This window comes from Mesoplodon mirus, assembly GCF_964341445.2.
Source record: "Mesoplodon mirus genome assembly, chromosome: 5".
Classification (NCBI taxonomy): domain Eukaryota; kingdom Metazoa; phylum Chordata; class Mammalia; order Artiodactyla; family Ziphiidae; genus Mesoplodon; species Mesoplodon mirus.
In genome coordinates, this window is record NC_138980.1 from 21,514,422 (window position 1) to 21,535,349 (window position 20,928).

General features: G+C 35.5%; 1 protein-coding gene across 4 annotated transcripts; it reads left to right on the plus strand.

Annotated features, from left to right (window-relative positions):
- Positions 1–1,463: 1,463 nt before the first annotated feature.
- Positions 1,464–19,393, plus strand: LOC309804938 (dual specificity protein kinase CLK4-like; the record flags this gene model as incomplete). 4 transcript variants are annotated; one of them, XM_082622651.1, is made up of 14 exons in its annotated part: positions 1,513–1,624; positions 2,392–2,458; positions 6,455–6,496; positions 6,749–6,947; positions 7,999–8,089; positions 8,486–8,552; positions 11,496–11,612; positions 11,705–11,871; positions 12,078–12,172; positions 12,423–12,552; positions 15,325–15,407; positions 18,219–18,298; positions 19,021–19,111; positions 19,195–19,393. In XM_082622651.1, the coding sequence occupies 14 exons, from the start codon at positions 1,522–1,524 to the stop codon at positions 19,333–19,335; spliced, it is 1,473 nt and encodes a 490-aa protein (XP_082478777.1). In that variant the 3' UTR covers positions 19,336–19,393. The 4 variants fall into 4 exon arrangements, with proteins under 4 accessions (XP_082478775.1, XP_082478774.1, XP_082478777.1 ...); XM_082622650.1 differs by having other exon boundaries at positions 1,522–1,624; positions 6,455–6,541; positions 6,812–6,947; XM_082622649.1 differs by lacking the exon at positions 2,392–2,458 and having other exon boundaries at positions 1,464–1,624; positions 6,455–6,541; positions 6,812–6,947.
- Positions 19,394–20,928: the final 1,535 nt, after the last annotated feature.

Sequence of the window (20,928 nt, forward strand, 5' to 3'; positions counted from 1 at the left end):
AATGCATTATAATAATCATAGTAATAAACCTCAGTCATCAGATGTTGTAATTTTGCTTGCTATGATTTAAGAATGCTTAACTAAACAATTTTTAAAGAGTTCCTATGTGGTTAAAATATAATTTGGGTAATTGAAGGGTTAGAAGAATTCCACTAGAAATATAATTTTTTTGATGGCTTTTCTGATGGTCTTTTGGCTCAGGTTAATTTGTAATGTCATTTATTTCCGTTTCCCATATTCAAATGACTATGTAAATCAGAATGCTCACTTATCAATTTCCAGTGAGAACCCTGACTAGAGTTTTAGGATTTTTGTTGGACCTAAGAATCAACAAGAGAAGTGAGTTAAAAGATCTAAATATTTGGTGGCTTCGGTCCCTGATGGCATGATACCTACATTTTCTTAGGGAATACCTCCCAGGAGATGTCTCATTTTAAAGTCTTTTAATTCATTTGAAATCTTTAAAATTTTTTACTTGAATTTGTCTGCTTGTTACTGAGTCATTTGGGCTAACTGAAGGAGGTTAACTAAGTTGGTTTTGCTCCATTTTACCTGTTTTCAGCTCCTTGCTGAGTTGTGAACCTCACCCTCTTCAACAGTTTGGACATCACTGTTAAAAACTTAACTGCTTTGTGAAAGAATTAAGATGGGAAGAGGCAGATAGGGATGGCATTGTTAGAACACAGATCGTGATCCTGAATGGAACCTGTGAGGATGTAGATGGAGTCAAGGAATTGTCACAATTATCTGATTTCAGTGTGACCCTATTCATCCTTATAGGTTCATTTCTTTAGTCACCCCAGATCTATAACAAATATGTTTAATTTTAAGAATGGTTGCAGGATGATCTGAAAATAAACAGTCATCTCCTATATTCTATCCCTAAGTGTTTCTCTGACTTCAGTTATTTGTATCACAGTATTTCAACAAAGCTGCATGACACTTGTGATATTTGTTTTAAATTAGTTCACATTTAAAGTTAACATCAATAACTTAATAATTTGATTATATCAATAACTTAAGAGATTAGTAATAATTTACCATAGAAAGAAGGTAATGATAAAAATAAAACCAAAAAAGTTATTAATTTCTAGCTAGATATTGTTGTCTACTGAGGGCTGTAAGCCTGAATCCTGACTCTTTTTTAAAAAATGGCAGTTAGCAAGTGTTAGTTGAAGATATGCACCAAGTTGAGAATTTATCCAGAAGAACGGAAAGAAAATGCATTCAGGTCTCACAGTGTTATCGTTTAGTGCTAGGTGTGTATGCCACTTAGAATCATCTGACATACCAGTGGGACAGTGCCTCCATGCCTTGGGAACCATTACCTACGAAGATTTTAGAACCTGTAGGACCCCATGTGCTGGGGTTTTTCTATTTAATTAATAGTAATGTGAAATATTTTATTTACTAAATATAACCATCTGTAAATTCCACAACTCACTTTTCATTTCCATTAACAGATGAGTCATTCCAACAGAACTCACTGCCCTGACTGGGATAACAGAGAAAGCCTGGGACATGAAGGCTACAGTGGAAGGCACAAACAGAAGAGGAGATCCCACAGTAGTACACAAGAGAACAGACATTGTAAACCACATCACCAGCTTAAAGAATCTTATTGGTAAATTACGCTTGAACTAGTACCATTTTAACACTAATAGTTGTAATGACTTGTCATTAGCTTATATAACTTTCATCTGTCAGATTGTTTTATAAATCAGTCAACAAATACTCATTCAGAAAATATTTACTGAGTGCCTATTATATGCTAGCCACTGCTGTGAATAGAACAGAGTTCCTGCTCTCACATATCTGTGTCCATTTGGGAGCTGTAGGAGACAGTTGATGGAGTCCCAGCTGCCAGTAATATAGTTGTGGGAAATGAGACACACGACAGTTAAGTAAGTGATTAAAGGACCAGTGAGTGCCTTTAACTTGTATGTAGTAGGGAGAGCTGTACATTGGGGCACTTATTTAGGGTTCCACAAATGAGAGCTAATGAAGGGTGGGGAAGAGTTCATCCAGATGAGAAAAATAGCATGTGGTGTGTGAGAATGTTACAGTGTGTTGGGGATTAGTTGCCTATACTGTATTCTACAGGTTATATTTGTAGATAAGGCCAGTGGATATGTTTGGGATTTTTAGAAGCTTGGCTGTTGTAAGAAGGGCCTCAATAAAAATTTCCAATGGCATGTGTCCTGTTCTGTTGTATTCTTACCCGTGTAAAATTTGGAGGTACTACGTTTATATAGAATTGAAGGAATTTTTCAAGTTCCTAAATGATTAAACAAAGCCTAGGTGAATAGAGTTTCTTTCATTCTGTCCTCCATTAATTTCCCTTTCTCATTTGTTTTTGTTGGTTCTATGATTTCTCCTTGTTTTGTGCAGATGTTCCACTGGGACTGTTTGCCAGATTGCTTTCTAAATTAGCCAACTGGGGTTACTTTAAAAAACAGTATGCAATTTTTTTCCTTCTCCATGCCAAAACAGACTTGTTCTGTAGAACAGTGAGCTTGTTGTTAATCAGTGCAGACTAATCATTCTTCACACACTATCATATGGAGGGAAGAGGGAGAATCTATGCCAGGATTTCAATGACCTGAGCTAATTAATGTATTATACAAGAATATCTGTACCCTATATTAAGATAACTACAAAATACTCTGTAAGGCTTAACATATAGTACTAACCATTCATGGATTTATTATGCATTGTATGTGTCGAAAGGAAGTGATATGAATGATGAACAGTTATTCATATTCATAATTAACCACAGAAAGATGATACTGAGTCAGTGCAATAACCACTAGGCCAATAGTTTCTTCTTTGATATTGGCACCAGAGATGTCTGGTGGTAATTGCTCTCCGTAATCTGGAGTAATCTAATAGTCATTTTCAAGATTCAAAACTTTATGAGTGTTTTTTTGTAAAATTATAGGAAAAAAACTGAAAAATACAGAAGCATATAAAGAAGGTACTCTTGGTAGGATGCTAGTCCCCCATTTGGATGTAAAGTTATTTCTTCTGAAAAATATCTTTGTATACAAATCTTTGCCTCTGAATATTTCCTGAAAATAGGTTCTAAGAAGGGACAGTTTCAAGTGAAAGGGTGTGAACTCTTATAAGGCTCTTGCTACATATTCACATATTTTTCCACATATTTTTCTAGAAAGTTTGTACCAAGTTACACTCCCTACGACATGCTGTCACCAGTCTTGTCTATTTTGAAATGCCAAGAATAGTGTTTTCTTTTCATTTGAATGTTTAAATTTCTGCTGAATTTGTCCTCTGTCATGTGCTTATTGAACACATGAATATTTTTTTAATTGAAGTCTAGTTGATTGTGAACATTATTTTTGTATTCTTAGCCTATTTCTTCTATTAAAGCATATTTTTCTTATGATTTATCGGCGCTTTTATTGTATATCAATTATCTTACCTTTTTTCCTATATATTTCAGAGTGTCTTTTCTTTCTGATTTGTAAGTAGCCTGTGAATTGCTCCCTTCCTACAAGCTTAATTAATTCTACACAGGAAGACTGATGTGGCTGTGAACACTGTGAACACATTTTATATCCTTAAATGTCTTGTTGTAACATAGAGTATCAAGCCTTAAACCAGTGATTCTCAAACTTTAGTGTGAATAGAATCACTTTGGAGGTATGTTTAAAATGCATAGTACCAGATTATTCAGTGAGTCTGACCTGGGGTCCAGGGATCTTCATTTTAAAAAATTCAGTATTTCGATATTGTTAATAAACAGACCACCCTTTGAGAAACACTGTTTTAAGCCCTTTAGCCTGGCATGCAAGATTTTGGATGATCTGTTCCCAGCTTATTTATTTGCCTATGTTCCCCTATGTGAAAATTGCTCTTGCTGAAATTGTCTACTTACTATTTCCTAAGTAACATGTAGACAAACTCATCTCTAAACCATTCTGGCTAAAAGTACTCTATAAATGTAAGATGGTAATATGCCATTTTTCTTTCCTGGCACCACTTCTACTTCCTACTTTATCCAAATCCTGATGTCCCTCTAAGATGCAACTCTTCCCTTCTTTTTCACGAAATCTTCCCTGACCATTTTAAGCATTATGAGTTTTTTTCTCCTAAGCACTCATATCCAGGCTTTTGGCATTTCCTGCATGGTTGAGTTGTGTTTTATTTTTGTGTGAGTAATCTCAAATTGAACAGTTATTTGTTGGCAGGGATTTTGCCTCATATATTTTTTATCTTCCACAGGACCTGTGTGGAAATAAAAACGAATGCCCATAGCCTCATTAGTCTTGGCTATTTTAAAGAACTACAGTGAAATATTCACTGGACATTCAGTGACTATTTTTAGAAATTCAATCAGTCTGTTCATCCTGTTCACTCTGTCCATATAGCCTTTATAATTCTGTAGACTTTGTTTATCTAATCTCTAAGGCTCGGTTGTTGTAGGCTGAAGAGGTCCTCATCTTTTTAGTTTATCCTCATAGTATTACTTCACTCCATGTTTGTTATTCTATAGATTATTTATGGATTATCAGCAGCTCTAATTTCATGCACTAGTCCAGCTAAGGATTATTAGTGTTAGAGTTTTCCGATACATTTTAGACTTTCATGGGAAGGATGCCTTACAGAATTAAACAGATGCCCTTTAGAGTATGGTAATTTCTAGTTTGACGTATTGTAGATCTCTCCCTTAACGGTTCCAAGCAACTGATCAGATCCCTGACTTAGACCCAGATTTAGACCCTAATATCCTGAGTTGTTTCTCCAATGGCTAGAACTTAAGGCTGACACTGGGGAAAGGGGGTTTCTGCATCTCCCCAGCCTGGATTTGATGCCAGCCCTGTTGAGTAGCAGTTTTAGAGATGCTTCTCCTTTATTTTTGCATAAACCAGCCTCCTGAGAAAAAAGAATGACAACATATTCTGGAAAAAGAACGAGGTTAGTGAGGGCAGTCTAGTTAACATCTGTCACTCCATTGCTTGTCAGGATTATTTTAGCTGGTGTGTCTGACTGGGCAGGTGTCCCCTCTCTCCCTCAGTGCTCCACGTGCATCCCTCTTGAAGCTTCACACTGTTGAAAAGGATACTCATCCCAGGTAGAGAGGGGGACGGGAAACTGGGTCAGTTGACTCTGTCTTTTTCTTTCCATCAAATCAAGGCTGCTTAACTGGAATCCATTGACTTCCTGAGGTCCATGATCTCTGAAATTCCTTGCCAAGATTTGTTTACGCATTTGTGCGTTTCTTAGGGGAGAGGGCCCATACCTCTCAATTAGATTTTCAAAGGGATCTGTAGATTCAGCAGTCAAGCACTATGGGGCTTACCTGGTGGTGCAGTGGTTGACAGTCCGCCTGCTGATGCAGGGGACACAGGTTCGTGTCCCGGTCCGGGAGGATCCCACATGCCACGGAGCGGCTAGGCCCATGAGCCATGGATGCTGGGCCTGTGCATCCGGAGCCTGTGCTCCACAACGGGAGAGGCCACAACAGTGAGAGGCCTGTGTACTGCAAAAAAAATAAAAAAATAAAAAAAATAAGTTAAGCACTATGGCACCAGATGATGCTGTTTTCCCTGAATTCTTGTCTATTTCACAAGCAGGAGTGACAGGAAATTCAAAATGCAAAGGGAAGTAGGGGGTTGGGAAATCCTAAGCAAGCAATTACGAGAACCTTTTCTCATTTGAGGGGGATATATTTTAGAAATTTTTGGCACATGAAGCAGCCTTCAAAAACTGTGTTGACTATTTCTCAGAAAGATACAGGAAGCTCGAAATAGAGGAGAGGAGATGGAATAGGTGGTGTGTATAATAATACTGGCACATACAATAGGATTTAGAATGTGCTCTACAACCATGGCAAATCGTTTTCCTTCTAGGGATCTCAGTGTAGTCATCTGTAAAATGAAAGGCCTGAAATATATTTAAGATTCCTTTTAGCTCTAATATACCTTTTGTGAAAGAACTCTGTGTGCCAGAGATACCTAACTTACATTAAGAAGGAAAGGAATCCTGTTTTGCCTGCCTCATGTTGTGTGTGGCTCTGCAAAAAGGAAGAGAGCTTAGTTACAGATGCATATATCATAAGATTGATGAATTTCAGAAGAGCAGTTTTGTGAATTTTTGGTCTTAACTTTCACCAGAAGGTAAAGGGACACTTAATCAAGTAAACACTGAATATGTTGAATGATTTGACCCAAGGTTTGTTCCTTCATAGCAGTATATATTAATAGAGATATATGTACCCATTTGCTTGTTGGTTAAAGTAAAATTATTTAAGTTTTGTGAGTTAAGTATAAGTTCTAATTCATCAATTTGTATTTTTTTCTTTTATTGAGTTAGCTGTTGAAACCAGGAATTCTTGAGAGAATGTTTTATTTTAACCACGTTAAAATGTGGTTAAACGTTAAAGCGTTCTAGAATGAAGAGAGTAATTTTAAATCCTTTAATGTGTTTGCAGTCATTATTTAGAAGCAAGGTTCTTGAATGAGAGATATTATCAGTACCGGAGATACATTGCTGAATACAGAAATGACTACTGCAAAAGATATGTTCTTAACATTGATGAATACAGAAATGACTACTGCAAAAGATATGTTCCTAACATTGATGAATCCAGAAATGAGTACTGCAAAAGATATGTTCCTAACATTGATGAATACAGAAATGACTACTGCAAAAGATATGTTCCTAACATTGATGAATACAGAAATGACTACTGCAAAAGATATGTTCCTAACATTGATGAATACAGAAATGACTACTGCAAAATATATGTTCCTAACATTGATGAATACAGAAATGATTACTGCAAAAGATATGTTCCTAGACGTTATCACAGAGACGTTGAAAGCAGTTATCAAATCCACTGCAGTAAAGCTTCAGTCCAAAGCTGGAGAAGCAGTCCTAAAAGGAAGCGTAATAGACAATGTTCAAGTAATCAGTCACGTTCGGTATGATTGATTTTGTTTTTATTTTGGGTGGATACTTATTTGTGTGTAAAAGCTCTTACTGAGCCAATAAGTTTGAAAAAGTTTATAATACTATATGAATATAATTGTGTTTATATTACTTGAATCCTTAAAGGAAACTTCCAAATTCTTACAACTAATCTGCATTTATTAGTTAGTCCTCATTTGCCCACATTTACTCATTTTCTGCAGACCAGATCATGAGGTTCTTGATTTTAATGTTAAAAATATTTTTATCTTTTATAACATAATCATACGAAAAGATGAAGCACCCATCTTTTCTTTCATCTTAAACATTTTTTACTTTAAAAGAAACCCCTTTCCCAGTACTTGGAGACAAATGTAGAAAGTTGCACTGGTGGATACTTACCCTGTGTATAGCACAATCTGCAATTAGTTCCATTAGAGTTCTGAAAGTGGGTGCTGAAGGGGAAATTATTGTCCAGAAAGCCTGCCCTTTTTTTTTACACTCATGAATCTTCACTTGTTTGCAGTAAACTATGAATTATTATTTTCCTCCCCAAGTTTTCTTCAGTAGAACTATCATTGATTAGATCAAACATTGACATTAGCCTTTATTTTCACCTTTTATTTTAATAAGTATGTTTAAAAATATTGGTAAGTATCAATCTGAACTAATCTTGACATTTTAAAACATTTTCCTGCCAAACTAGACATCTCAACTCACAGCATAGGCTATTTTATAATGAGATTAATAGATCATGACATTGCATTCTTTAAATTTCAGACTTCAATTAAGTCAGTATTTTAGAGACAATTGTGTTGTTTTTTCTATTGCCACTTTAAGTAACTTATCTGAAAATCTTGCCATGTTTTTCTTCTGTAACATAAACTGTGTCCTGTGAATCTCTGGGGACTGAATTTGAAATTGCTCCTGCCAACTCTTCGTGGCCTGGTTCTTATCTGAATGCCTGAATATCTCCCCGCTGAATGAATTGCGTATTCTGCCCTGAATTCACTCTGCTATATTGATTGGCTGGACGATCTTGGTGCTGCCCACTTGCCGTTCCAGAAGAGCCACCAAAGGAAAAGATGCAGGAGTATAGAAGATGATGAAGAGGGTCACCTTATCTGTCAAAGTGGAGACGTTCTAAAAGCAAGATGTATAGAATATTTTTCAACACTTTTTAGACTTTGCAGACAGAATAATCTTTTTAAGAATAGTTTGTCAGCGGGGGGCTAAAGAACTCTTCATTGCTTTTTTGTTTTGTTTTTTGTGGGTTTGTTTGTTGTTCTTTTGTATTTCTTCTTTTCTATAGAGTTTAAATATTTCTACTCTAAAGTTCCAAAATAATCAGTGGAATTTGAGATTAAAGCAAGAAAGATAGCTATCTAAATTATTTTTGTAGCATCTGAAAATAAAATAATTTGAGGGCTGGAACGTTAATTATGCTTTAATAGAGAGCATTTGAAAAAATTCCACACTTAAGCATTCATTATTTGAATAACTGATAATTTGTACTCAGGTACTTACACTTCTTTCTCCCCCCTCACTTTAGATGAAATCGTGAACACTTTGGGAGAAGGGACCTTTGGCAGAGTTGTAGAGTGCATTGATCATGGCATGTAAGTTTGTTGTTTTTCTTTTTTGAACATTCTGATATTTTTGGTGGAGAAGGATCCATAATTTAGATGAAATGGAATTTAAGTGGTAGCTATGTGTTTTCCTGGGAGGTATAAGTATTCAGAAGTTCTTGAACTGTGTACGATTTATTTACCATAAGTATGGATTTTGACCAAGAATGCTGAAAATGTTTATCAGATGGAGTTCATGGAAATTAATGTCAGTGTTCAAGTGAAGACTTTCCCAGAACTTAGGTCCTTAGCTTTCTATAAGAGATTTGGAGTGCTTTACCCTACTTTTGAATTGCAGAGACAATAAATTAGCATGTCTAATCTTCTTGGTTCAAAAACTTTTATTTCCAAAGGATAATATTTGCACGTTAGGGTTAGCTTCTCAAACTATAAAAAAATTATATTACTTGAAGCCTACAGAATAAAGTCCAGATTCTTTAATGAGTTATACTAAACTTTTTGTTCTTTGACCCTCTCTGCTTCATTTTCATGTTTTCCTCTAGGATCTCTATTCTGCGGTTGCAAATTTTTTTGTAAGTGAACGTCTTACAACAGTTTAGTGGAAACTGCACATTTCTAAATTGACATCTATACTTTTCATCATAAAATAGTTGAGGATGTAATTTCCAGCTTATTGTAAATGGTGATTTTTTTAAAAAAAACATATCTCTCTTTCTAAATATGTTTGGGGGAATCTAAATACAACAGCTTGATACCTCCTGTCATCCATGAACAAACTTTTCTTGAATACTTAGAAATGCTTTATCTTGAACTTAACTTTTACTTCACTTTTCATAAAGAATATTATCCTAAGTGTCTTTTATTATCACCCTTTCCTCTCTATGACAAAAATGTGAACATAAAGTAAAATTTTAAGATATTTTGAAATACTTTGACTTAGGAAAGTTGCTAAGAATTCCCATCTATTCTTCACCCAGATTCCACAAATGTTAACATTTTACAGTGTTTAATCATTCTCTATATTTACAGGTTATATGTATTTTCAAGTTTTGCCAGCTTATCTACAACCTGATTCACATTTCACTAGTTGTCCCATTGAGGTCTTTTAAAAATTTCTTGAGGTTCCAAGACTTGAGTATTTGAGATATTCCAATGAAGAGTATTCAATTGATCAAGTACAAATCTGTTACAAATTTTGATACTTATTAGACCTAAAACATACAATGTAATTGTAAATATATCTTTTATCGAGATGGTTGGGGCCTTTAAAAAAATGAGTTCATGTGTCCATAGATAAATCTTACTGTTTTAACATTAAGTTTCCATTTTTCTTTTTTTTTAATTGACAAGTAATATGAAAGCTTATAAGTTTAAGGTGTATAACGTTGGTTTGAACATTTATATACTGCAATATGATTACTATAGTAGTATTAGCTAACACCATTATCCATTTTTCATTTTTATAGCTATTAGCACTGTTCATTTTTATAGCTTATTAGCAGTTAGAAAACTTGTCCATATGATGAAATAGATGAGACTAGAAGAAGTTTTGTCACAGCAGTTTTATAGTAATTCTTTTAAGTCTTGAGATATATGCTATACATCATAGGGAGATAAATCATTAAAAATTTATTTTGATGATTATATATCAGCCCACAACTTCATTGGGACCTTGTCAAAAGAAATGAGTTCGGAATAGGTTTGCTATCCAGCCACTAGAAAAATTTTTGCCTCAAAGAATTTTTTTTTCTTTTTTATAAACAGCCTGTGGCACAAACCTTGCCATATTAATTTCACGTGCATGGGGTTCTCTTTTGTAATGTGGGAAGGCCATAGTGAAAAATGCAGGGTTGACTGCTGGCTTGTATTCAAGAAGATCAGGTTTAGGAAAGAGGACAGAAGGAAGCTGAAGATTTGGAAATCCTCTTCCTCAAAATCATTTACGACATTTTTTTTCGGCCGTGCCACGTGGCTTGCGGGATCTCAGCTCCCCGACCAGGGATTGAACCTGGGCCCACGGCAGTGAAAGCTCATGTCGTAAACCACTGGACCACCAGGGAATTCCCTCTGCACTTTTTAGGAAGTACTACAGATGCCCCGGTCTAAAACACGCTGCCATACATTGTTGCTATTTATACCTACTTGCATCAGTGAATGCACTAAACATTTTTTTGGCTTGATGACTTATTGCTGGTGTCTCCTTTGCCAGAATTATCTAACAAACTGATAGTTGTCTTTCTTCTCTGAAGAAGTCTGAGCTCCCCTAACTCTGATGGTTAGGCTCTTTCTTCTCTCTATTCCTTATACCAGGCACTTCTAACCTAATGATAAGTTGTTCAAGTGTCTGTCTTTTCCATTAGACTGTGAGGTACATGGGACAAGCTCTTTTTAACAGTGATTCCAATGCAACATCTGGCACAGTCGGTCTAGCCTGGTGAATGAGTAAATGTTTTCAGCAGTAGTATGTTCAAGGTTTATATTTTTATCCTTTTTTAAATAAAACTACTTATAAAATCTAGGTCAATTTAAACTTTTGGAAACAAACATTAACGTTCATAAGTTTTAAGAGAAATCATCACTCTGTATATGTATATTTTGTCAAAATGTTTTGAAAAAATGTTTATAGATCTGCTATAATATACCATGAAAGATTATTTTAGGAAAATAGCATAGAGTGATTGGTACTTAACAAGATGATGCTTTAGAGCAGGGGTCCCCAACCCCTGGGCCGTGGACTGGTAGGAACTGGGCCTAACAGCAGGAGGTGAGCAGTGGGCGAGCGAGTGAAACTTCATCTGCTGCTCCCCATAGCTTGCATTACCACCTGAACCATCACACCCTCCCCCCAACCATGGAAAACTTGTCTTCCATGAAACCGGTCCCTGGTGCCAAAAAGGTTGGTGACAGCTGCTTTAGAGGATACATGTCTTCAACGCCCTTCTGTACATTTACCATTTTCATTTTGTTTTTAAGGGGTGGCATACATGTAGCAGTGAAAATCATAAAAAATATGGGACAATATCATGAAGCAGCTCATTCAGAAATCGAAGTATTAGAGCATTTAAATAGTACTGATCCCAATAATGTCTTGTAAGTAAGAAACTTGGAACTGTGATCCATTATGTTACATGAAATAATCAGAATTCTGTGAACTGAATTATTTGTATTCTGATCTGTTTTAGCCGATGTGTCCAGATGCTAGAATGGTTTGATCATCATGGTCATATTTGTATTGTGTTCGAACTCCTGGGACTTAGTACCTATGATTTCATTAAAGAAAATAGCTTTCTGCCATTTCAAATTGACCATATCAGGCAAATGGCATATCAGATCTGTCAGTCAATAAATTGTAAGTATACTTGTTAAATTTTTAAATACCAGTCAATTAAAGGTTTTATTGGACAAGCAACATATCAAACCATTGTCACTAAAAATGCACGTTGCAAGTAAAGATGAAACCACTTTTGATCCCTACCTCTAGTACTAATTCTCCTTTCCCCCGGTACAGATTACATTTGTAAGTGAAACTAATAATGTCTTTTTGTTCTTTTGTAGTTTTGCATCATAATAAATTAACCCATACAGATCTGAAGCCTGAAAATATTTTATTTGTGGAGTCTGACTATGTAGTCAAGTATAATTCAAAAATGGTAAGTTACACTTGTTTTAATTTTGGTAGTTGTCTTTAAAATGAATTTAGCTTGGTGATCCTTGGATGAGGAATTTTACCTTTGAGGCTTATTATATCCTGACGTTTAACCCCAAAAGGGTAATCCTTTGCCTTTCTCATGGGGTTATTTTGAAAATCAAAAAGAGAATTCATGTGCAAGCCTTTTGGATAGTGCTATAAAATATTTCATATCTTTATTGATCTTTGTGTTTACTTAACTGTATCTCTAGAAACGTGATGAACGCACACTGAAAAACACAGATGTCAAAATTGTTGACTTAGGAAGTGCAACATACGATGATGAACATCATAGCACTGTGGTATCTACACGGCATTACAGAGCTCCAGAGGTCATTTTGGGTTAGTAGATACCAGACTTCCTGATATTTTAATTGAAAAAGAGATTTTTTGTTCTCTATAGCTTTTATTGGGGGGCAGGTAGTTGGGGGATAGCTGTAATTTTCTTAGCAGTGTACAGAAAATGTTTTCTGTTTTCATAAAAGCTGTCTGGACATTGCTATAAATAATTTTCCTGAGCGGGAAAAATGTGATATCATCTGTAAAGATATTCCAGGTGGTGGTTCTTTTTGAACAAGTCAGTCTTACAAGATCATAAGAGAACAAGCTGTATTGGCTAAGTCCATGACAGCAGTGTGATTTTGAAGCGATGTGGGCACCTCTTTTCGTCTCATCACAAAGCATGGTGCTGGTGAAAATGCTAAAGATTTGGCTGGCAGACGTCTAGATGTAGGGTGGATGGAGGTTAAGAGGAGAAGAAAGAGGGGCTAGTCTAAGAGGAGAGCTTCTTTGATCATCTTTGACATGGGAAAGCATGGAAAGGAAAATTAGTTAAGGTGCAGGGTTTTTCAATATTAATAAAAGGGAACTCAGTGAGGGAGAGCGCATCTTATGCCTCAAAATTTAAAAGTTCGAGACCGAGTCATGTTGATAGAGCAAGGAAGTCAGGGATGGATTTGGGGGCTTGGAGACAGTGGGAAAAATTCAGATCAGGTGATATTGGGAGATAGTTAAATGGTATAAGCATATTACTTTGCCAAAAGTAAGTTTCAACCGAGGTTGGCTAGTAAAACATCTTTGTGGAATCAGTCTTTTCCACTTTTTACCTTTTGTAGAAGAGGACTTGGTAGTTGAGAATATGAGTGTGAAAGCAAACTAATGATGTTTACCTAGAGTAAAGAATTAGTAAAAGGGACAGGAAATTAAGAATAGTATGTATTGCTGGCTAGTAGAACTTTCCATGATGATAGAAATGTTGTATATCTGCACTATCCAACATGGTAGCCATTAGTAGCCACACGTAGACTACTGTGTACTTTCAGTATAGCCAGTGTGACTGAGGAACTGAATTTTAAATTAATTAAACTTTTAGATTTAAATAACCACATGTGGCTAGTGGCTACCACATAGGATAGCACAGGTTTGGAGCTCATCTTTGAGATTGATGTTACTAGGATTTCTGCTTAGTATGGTCTGAAAGAAGCTGCTGTGTTAGAGTAGTTTAGAAAATGTATTCATGGTTGAGGACTGAAGCCTGCAATGAAGGTAAAAGAAAAGAGTGTGGGAAGAGATTGTGGACAGAGAGGTATTTTCAGAGCTTAAAAAGAGATAACTTGCTGTGTTTTATCAATTTTAAGAAGATTTTTCTCCACATTTTAACATGTGAGGAAACATAAGACAAAACGGCATTTTTTCTTGGTTATTGGTTCATAAAACAGTGGTGTATCTTACAGTTAGTTAATGGCCTCCTCCTAGATTGCATAAGATACAGTGATTCTTAGTAATAATACAGTCCCATGTGTGGCCAGGCTGGGGATAGTTGATATAAATCTGAAATTGGGGTTATTGGTGTTTAGGAAAAGAAATGAACAGATGGGAAGATTAGAAGGGTTCTTTGTGTGTTTGTGAAGTGTTACTCCTGAGAATTAAGGCAGAATTAGGTTGAAGAGGAAGATGTTGTCAGGTGCCACCACTGAGGAGGGCAGTTGGTCTCATGTCTTGGGTGTTGGTAGTAAACAGAAGTTGGTCAAAGTGAATGATGTGAAATTCCAAAGAGTATGAGAGCTGAGCCATAAGAGAATGAGGTAGTTTACAGTCACTTGGGAGAAAGCTGGACTGGGAGACAGGAGTGGCTGGAAAAGAAAACTTTCATCTTAGATCCAAGCTCTATCATTTGCAGATTTTGTATGTGTTACTGTAAGTAGAAACCATGCTCCATTATCCTTTTGTTCAAGTGATAAGTACCATGAGGGTTAACAAAAATGGCTAAATCATAGTCAAGTTCCTTGAATATATTGTTTTTTCCTTTGTCTTTAAATTCAGTAATGTTACTGAAAGTAATTGAAATGTCTTTTAAAGTAGGTTTTATTTGTACATTATTTTTTTATTAAAAACTTAATCTTTAAAAGGTTAAAACATCTGTATGGTTTAGGTTTACTCTTTTCCTTTCTAAATAGATAGAGACTTTAGGCTAGGTGTTTTTTTCTTTTCTGAATAATGTTACTATTGAGAATTCTGAAGGAGAAAATATATGATCATGTATAGACAACCTGAAAGTACATATATAGATACCTCTCTATGTGAACTTTAAATATCTGTATAATTCTGCTTATGGGTGACACTGCTTATAATATCCAGTATAAATCTTACATAATTTATGTGACACTACTATTTCTTTTAATGGAAGAAATAAACTCAGATATCAAGCTGATGGTAATTGATAAGGGGTTAGTAATTACACTCTGAGGATAATTATTGACCTATGTTTGCACTAATAAAATGTAAAATTTCATAGAACAACCGTTAAGTGGGTATAACAGTGCTCCTCATTGCACAAGCAATTCAGAGACTATGGACTATTTGCTCACCCCTCTTACTTTCCATAAAATGCCTCCTCCCCCAGGTTAAAATACTGTAAGTTGATACAAGGATATGGAGGACCCTGAAAGCATACTGAATCATGTTTGGTATAAAACTAAAAATGTAAACCCTGAATTTACTATCATATTCTCCTAAATGGGCTATATAAAGAGAGCACCCACATAGGAAAAGATATTGTGTATTGGCAATTAAAAATTGTTGCCTAATAAAATGTTTGGTTTTGTTTCTAAATAGCTTTAGGTTGGTCTCAGCCATGTGATGTTTGGAGCATAGGTTGCATTCTTATTGAATATTACCTTGGTTTCACAGTCTTTCAGGTATGCATTTAGTAAATGTTACTTACTGATTCATAATGAGCTTTAATGTTAAAAGCATGTTAAAGTTTTGGTTTCCATATTGGAAAGTTGCCATAGTGTCATTATTCTTAAGATGTAAACTTCCATGTGCAAAATAGTCATGCTTCTCTAAAACCATAGTTGAATGAAATTCTCTCAGTGAATGGTCATAATTCATTCTGCATGTGGAGCTTTTAAACACATGGTTCATATTGACTTCATATGATCCATTTTATTGTGATGCTCCTTCATAAATTTACATTAGTGTTACTATGGTCAGTTTTAATTCAGCTCTGGTTATGTTGCACTTTTATTAAAAGAATTCAGAAACAGTAAGTTGTATTAAGCATGTATGACACCCTAGGCACATTTCTAAGCACTGTGTGTATAAAAATGAAAAGACAGCATCTCTCTCCTCAAGGAAGACATACACAGGATAGACATGGGAAAACGTACAGTACAATGTGATACTTGCTATAATGGAACAATGTAGAAGGGAACCCAGAAAAGGTGAACGGTTAAGTTTCCTTCGAGAAGGCATCACTGAGGAGTAGGGAGTTTATTCCAAGCTATAAGGAAGAGTAAGAGTTTGTCAGAAAACTAGAGTGTGTGATGGCCATATCAGGAAGAAATGGTATTCATAAATGCAAGAGGCATAAAGGAAGCTACTCTAGTTGAGGAAGGATGAATAGTGCTGCCGGAGTGTCTTGGATAAATAGGAAAATGGTGTCAGTAGGCAAGTACTGATTCATAGTGGACTTGTTTGCCATAGAAAGGTATTTGTTTTATCCTAGGAGTCAGTGGTTTCCAAATGTAGACTGGTCTAAAATGAAAATGATTTTGTAGGGTTGCCGTTCTGGCTTTCATTTAGAAATTATCTCTTCTGGTTTTTTTTGGGTATTAAAATGTTCTTTCTATGAAATGATAATAGTTACTGGCTTACTTGGCAGAACAAAAAGGAGAAAATGTTATTTAGGTCTCTACTTGTTTTCCTCATAATTTTGCTTATGTCGGAAAACTAAAAGTCTTGAAAGCTTCAAGTGGTGTAACCATTGGAGAACTTTAAGAGGGCTGTGATTTGATCAAGGTGTGTTGTTGGATGGGGTGAGGGTGGTTAGGAAGTTCCTGGCTAATACTGTCAAGGTTGCTTTGAGGTTATGGCAATGCAGGATGAGGAGGGAGGAAGCTGTGATGAATTATAAGTCACTTAGGTGGCTGTTGCAGAATATATGTGTTCACTGCTATGGGGCACCTCACCAAACTTCTGTCTACTCCATAGAGATCTGTTAAAAGTACTCTGAGTTTGTAGACAAGTTTGATATCTAGAACATAGCTGTCGGACATTTCTAGGGGGTGGTGTCTGGTTTTGTGGTAGTAAGCTATAGGGTCAAGGAAAAAGTTGAGCACAGTGCATGCTTTCTTCATTCTGACACATATAAAATCCTTCAGATGGTTTTATGATTGTAAATCATTCTGAGATCTTAAGCATCGATTATTAACTTTGGTTTGAGATGTGGTTTATATTTTAATTCCACCCTCCAAAATAGTCTTCAACTAAGGAACTTTTTGAAGATAATGGAGCTTGTATTATTTATTCCTGTCATGACTTAAGAACATTTTGAAAGCAGTGTGCTAGGCACAGTAGTTAATGGATTTAAAAAGCATTGCACATAGACTCTGCTCTTCAGAGCAAGGATTGGCAAACTATATCCTATCTGATGCCTGTTTTAAAAAATGAAAAAGAATATGTGGTGGAGACCATCTGTGACCATCCAAGCCTAAAATATTTACTATCTGGTCCTTTACAGAAGAAGTTTGCCAGCCTCCGCTTAGGAGTGTACCATTTAGTTTAACAATTTATTCTACTTTAGCCAAAGCTCTGTTACTGTGTAATTTAAGAATATGAGTTTTGACTTGGGTTCATAGCTCAGGTTTCCTCATTGATGAGCTATATGAGCTTGAGCTAGTATCTTAACCTCTTGGAAAGTTATGTTCCCACATTCCTAGCTCAAGGTTGTTGTAAGAATTATTGGGACTGTATTTTTATTGTCTAGGATTAGTGTTACAAAGTTGCTGTCCATTGGGTAATGGAGGTTAGTTAAGCAACCGATAAAATGAGTAGCCAGGTTTTTGGTAATCTTCCCAGTCATCCCTCAGTTAAACAGTGCAAGTAATACAAATAAGGAAAAACTGTTCTGTTTTACATTAAACAACTTATTCGAACATTGTAAATCAACTGTACTTCAGTAAAATATACTTAAAAAGTTGTTCCTCAATCAGCTATACAGACCTTACCAATTCATTTCAGAAATCAGACAATCAGTGTAGCTCATTCAGTTTTATTCCATCTTTGAAGTATAGTGTAGTATAAATTGTATAGCTGTCTAATCTAGTCCTTTTATGGAAACACTATTTTCTTGGTTTTTTCTTAACATTTATTTATTTACTTTTTTTTGGTTGCATTGGGTCTTCATTCCAGCAAGTGGGCTTCTCTCTCATTGTGGTACGTGGGTTTTCTCTCTCCACTTGTGGTGTGCGGTTTCCAGAGTGTGTGGGCTCTGTAGTTTGTGGCTCACGGGCTCTCTTTTTGTGGTGGGCAGGCTTAGTTGCCCTGCAGCGTGTGGGATCTTATTTCCCTGACCAGGGAGCGAACCCACGTCCCCCACATTGGAAGGTGTATTCTCTGCCACTGGACCACCAGGGAAGTCCTAGAAACACTGTTTTCTTGTGTTTTCCTTTTATGTGCATGTAGGGAAATGGAAAGTGCTAAGTTTCTTTTTCCTATTTTTTTAGACTCATCATAGTAAAAAACACCTGGCAATGATGGAACGTATATTAGGACCCATACCAACACACATGATTCAGAAAACAAGGTATGCTTTTTAAGATTAAAGTCCTTATTGGGTACATGCAGTGGCCTATATTCAAACTATAGAAAACCCATCTTTGTTGTTATTGCTTATTCCAAAGACTGTAGATTTTGAATTTTTTTTCATGAAGTCAAGTTTTTGAAAAGTAATGCAATATTTACTTTGTGATCCAGTAAATAAAGTGGTGTTTTTATACTCAAGTTAACCTTTGCATAAATGTTTTCCTAGGTTGATTTAAAAATAATACATAGAGTAGTAAAAAGAGCTTGATTTTGGAGTCCTATCTAAATTTGAATTCCAGACTGTTGCAAACCACATGTACGTCTTTGGACAAGAATACTATAAGTGGTTTCAAAACATAGCTTCACCGCAGAAGTCATCCAGGAAATTGTTAACGATTTCTAGCCCCATTCCAGATCTATTGAAATCAGAATTTACAGGAATGGATCTAGGAACCTCTGTTTTTGAAGCTGGCATTGTTTCACATATGGTACAACTTAGGTGGGATACTAAAACTTCAGAGGGTACAAGATTAGGAAAAATACCATATAAGGTATCCGATATAATTATTGCTGAGATATTTAGAAATTGTATGTTTATGTATATATAGAGAGATGTCTATGGTTCCATCTTTTCCCCCAATCCCCTGGCGGGGGCAGGGTAAGAATGTGGGTTTTGGGGTTTTTTTTTTCTTAAAATTTAATCCAGACTTCTCTTTCCTATAGGAAACAGAAGTATTTTCTTCATAATCAGCTAGATTGGGAGGAACATAGTTCTGCTGGTAGATATGTTACGAGACACTGCAAACCATTAAAGGTAAAACAAAAAAAAAACAAAAAAAAAACCTGTTTTAACTATTTTTTATTGTCTTTCTTAAACAAAGTCATTTTTCCCCTCAGGAATTTATGCTCTGTCATGATGAAGAACATGAGAAACTGTTTGACCTGATTCAAAGAATGTTAGAATATGATCCAGTGAAAAGAATTACCTTGGATGAAGCATTGCAGCATCCTTTCTTTGACTTATTAAAAAAGAAATAAAATGGAAATCAGTGGTCTTACTATACTTCTCTAGAAGAGATTATTTAAGACTGTGTCAGTCAACTCTAAACATTCTAATATTTTTATAAACTTAAATTATTTTGTACAGTTAAGTGTAAATGCTGTATGTTTTGTATCAATTGCATAATTATCTTGTTAAGCAAATATGGTCTTGATAATGAATGAAATATAAAAGCTAAAATTAATTTTCCTTTTTTGAGATTAATTACCATTTTTAAAGACCTTTGGAATATCCTTTGTGTCCAGTGATTGATCTTGCCTTTTTGTACATGGAGGTTGACTCTTGGAAGTGATTTTTGTGTTTGGTTTTTTGTTTTTTTTGAGTAAAAGGAAATCTTGACTATTTCATTCTTAAATGAATATTCTTTATTTACCTCAAACTTTCCTTAACTTTAAAAGATTTTTCTGTAATTGTTGAACAGGTAATAAGTATTATTAACTTTAGGTAGGTAGGTATTAGAAGCCAAAACCCACAGGAACTGTTTGCTGTTGGAATTTCATTAAATTGTAAGTATTGTGTTCTGTTTCATTGGTTGATGTCAGTGGTGGTAAGTAGCATTCATGGAAAGACATCCAACTTGTGCATCGTAATAGATTAAGAAAACCACATACACACATCGTTTAAGATTAAAGTCTAACTGGAAAGTTAGCTTGGAAACTCCTGTTTTCCAATGGTTATTTATGTAGTTAGTCACAAACGTAGAAATAGGAATTCTGATGACTGAGGTTTTTGTTTTTAATGCCAAATCTTCAGGAGTCTAGAAATTGTCCAATATCTGTCTCCTTACCATATGAAGTATAAATACTAAAACCTCAGCCTATGAGACTTTATGGCTATTATTAAACAATTTGTATTTATGTTACTGTTTACTGGAAAACAAAAAAAAAGATGATTTGATCGGAGAACACTTGGGAAGAAAACTGCAGAAATTTCCAGACCCTGATTGGTTAACATAATGAACTTTTTGTTTGTCTGTAGGTATTTTTTTCTGTTTACCTGTTTACACATGAAAAACTAAATGGTAGGGGCTTCCCTAGTGGCACAGTGGTTGAGAGTCCACCTGCCGATGTAGGGGACACGGGTTTGTGCCCCGGTCCAGGAAGATCCCTCATGCTTCGGAGCGGCTAGTCCTGTGAGCCATGACCTGTGAGCCTGTGCGTCTGAAGCCTGTGCTCCGCAACGGGAGAGGCCACAACAGTGAGAGGCCCATGTACCACAAAAAAAAAAAAAAAACAAACAAACAAAAAAAAAACTACATGGTAAATGATAATTTAGTAAAAAAAAACCCAAAACTATTGATCAGTATGCCAGGTAAAAATTTTTTTGTTGTAGAATTCATGATTGCTTATCCAGATAAAGATTTTTGTTAAAAGTATTCCCATTTCTGAAGTGCATTACCAAAGATTTGAGTTTCATCTGTATTCTGAACATAAGATGCATGTAATTTTTTGGTATGACAAATGGTGATACCAAGTGGGTTTCTCTACATGATCCGCTGGTAGCATTTGCACATAGAGTAAAGCTATGTTCCTGACGTTGACTAGGAATTTAAGAGAGCTGAAAGAAGTTTT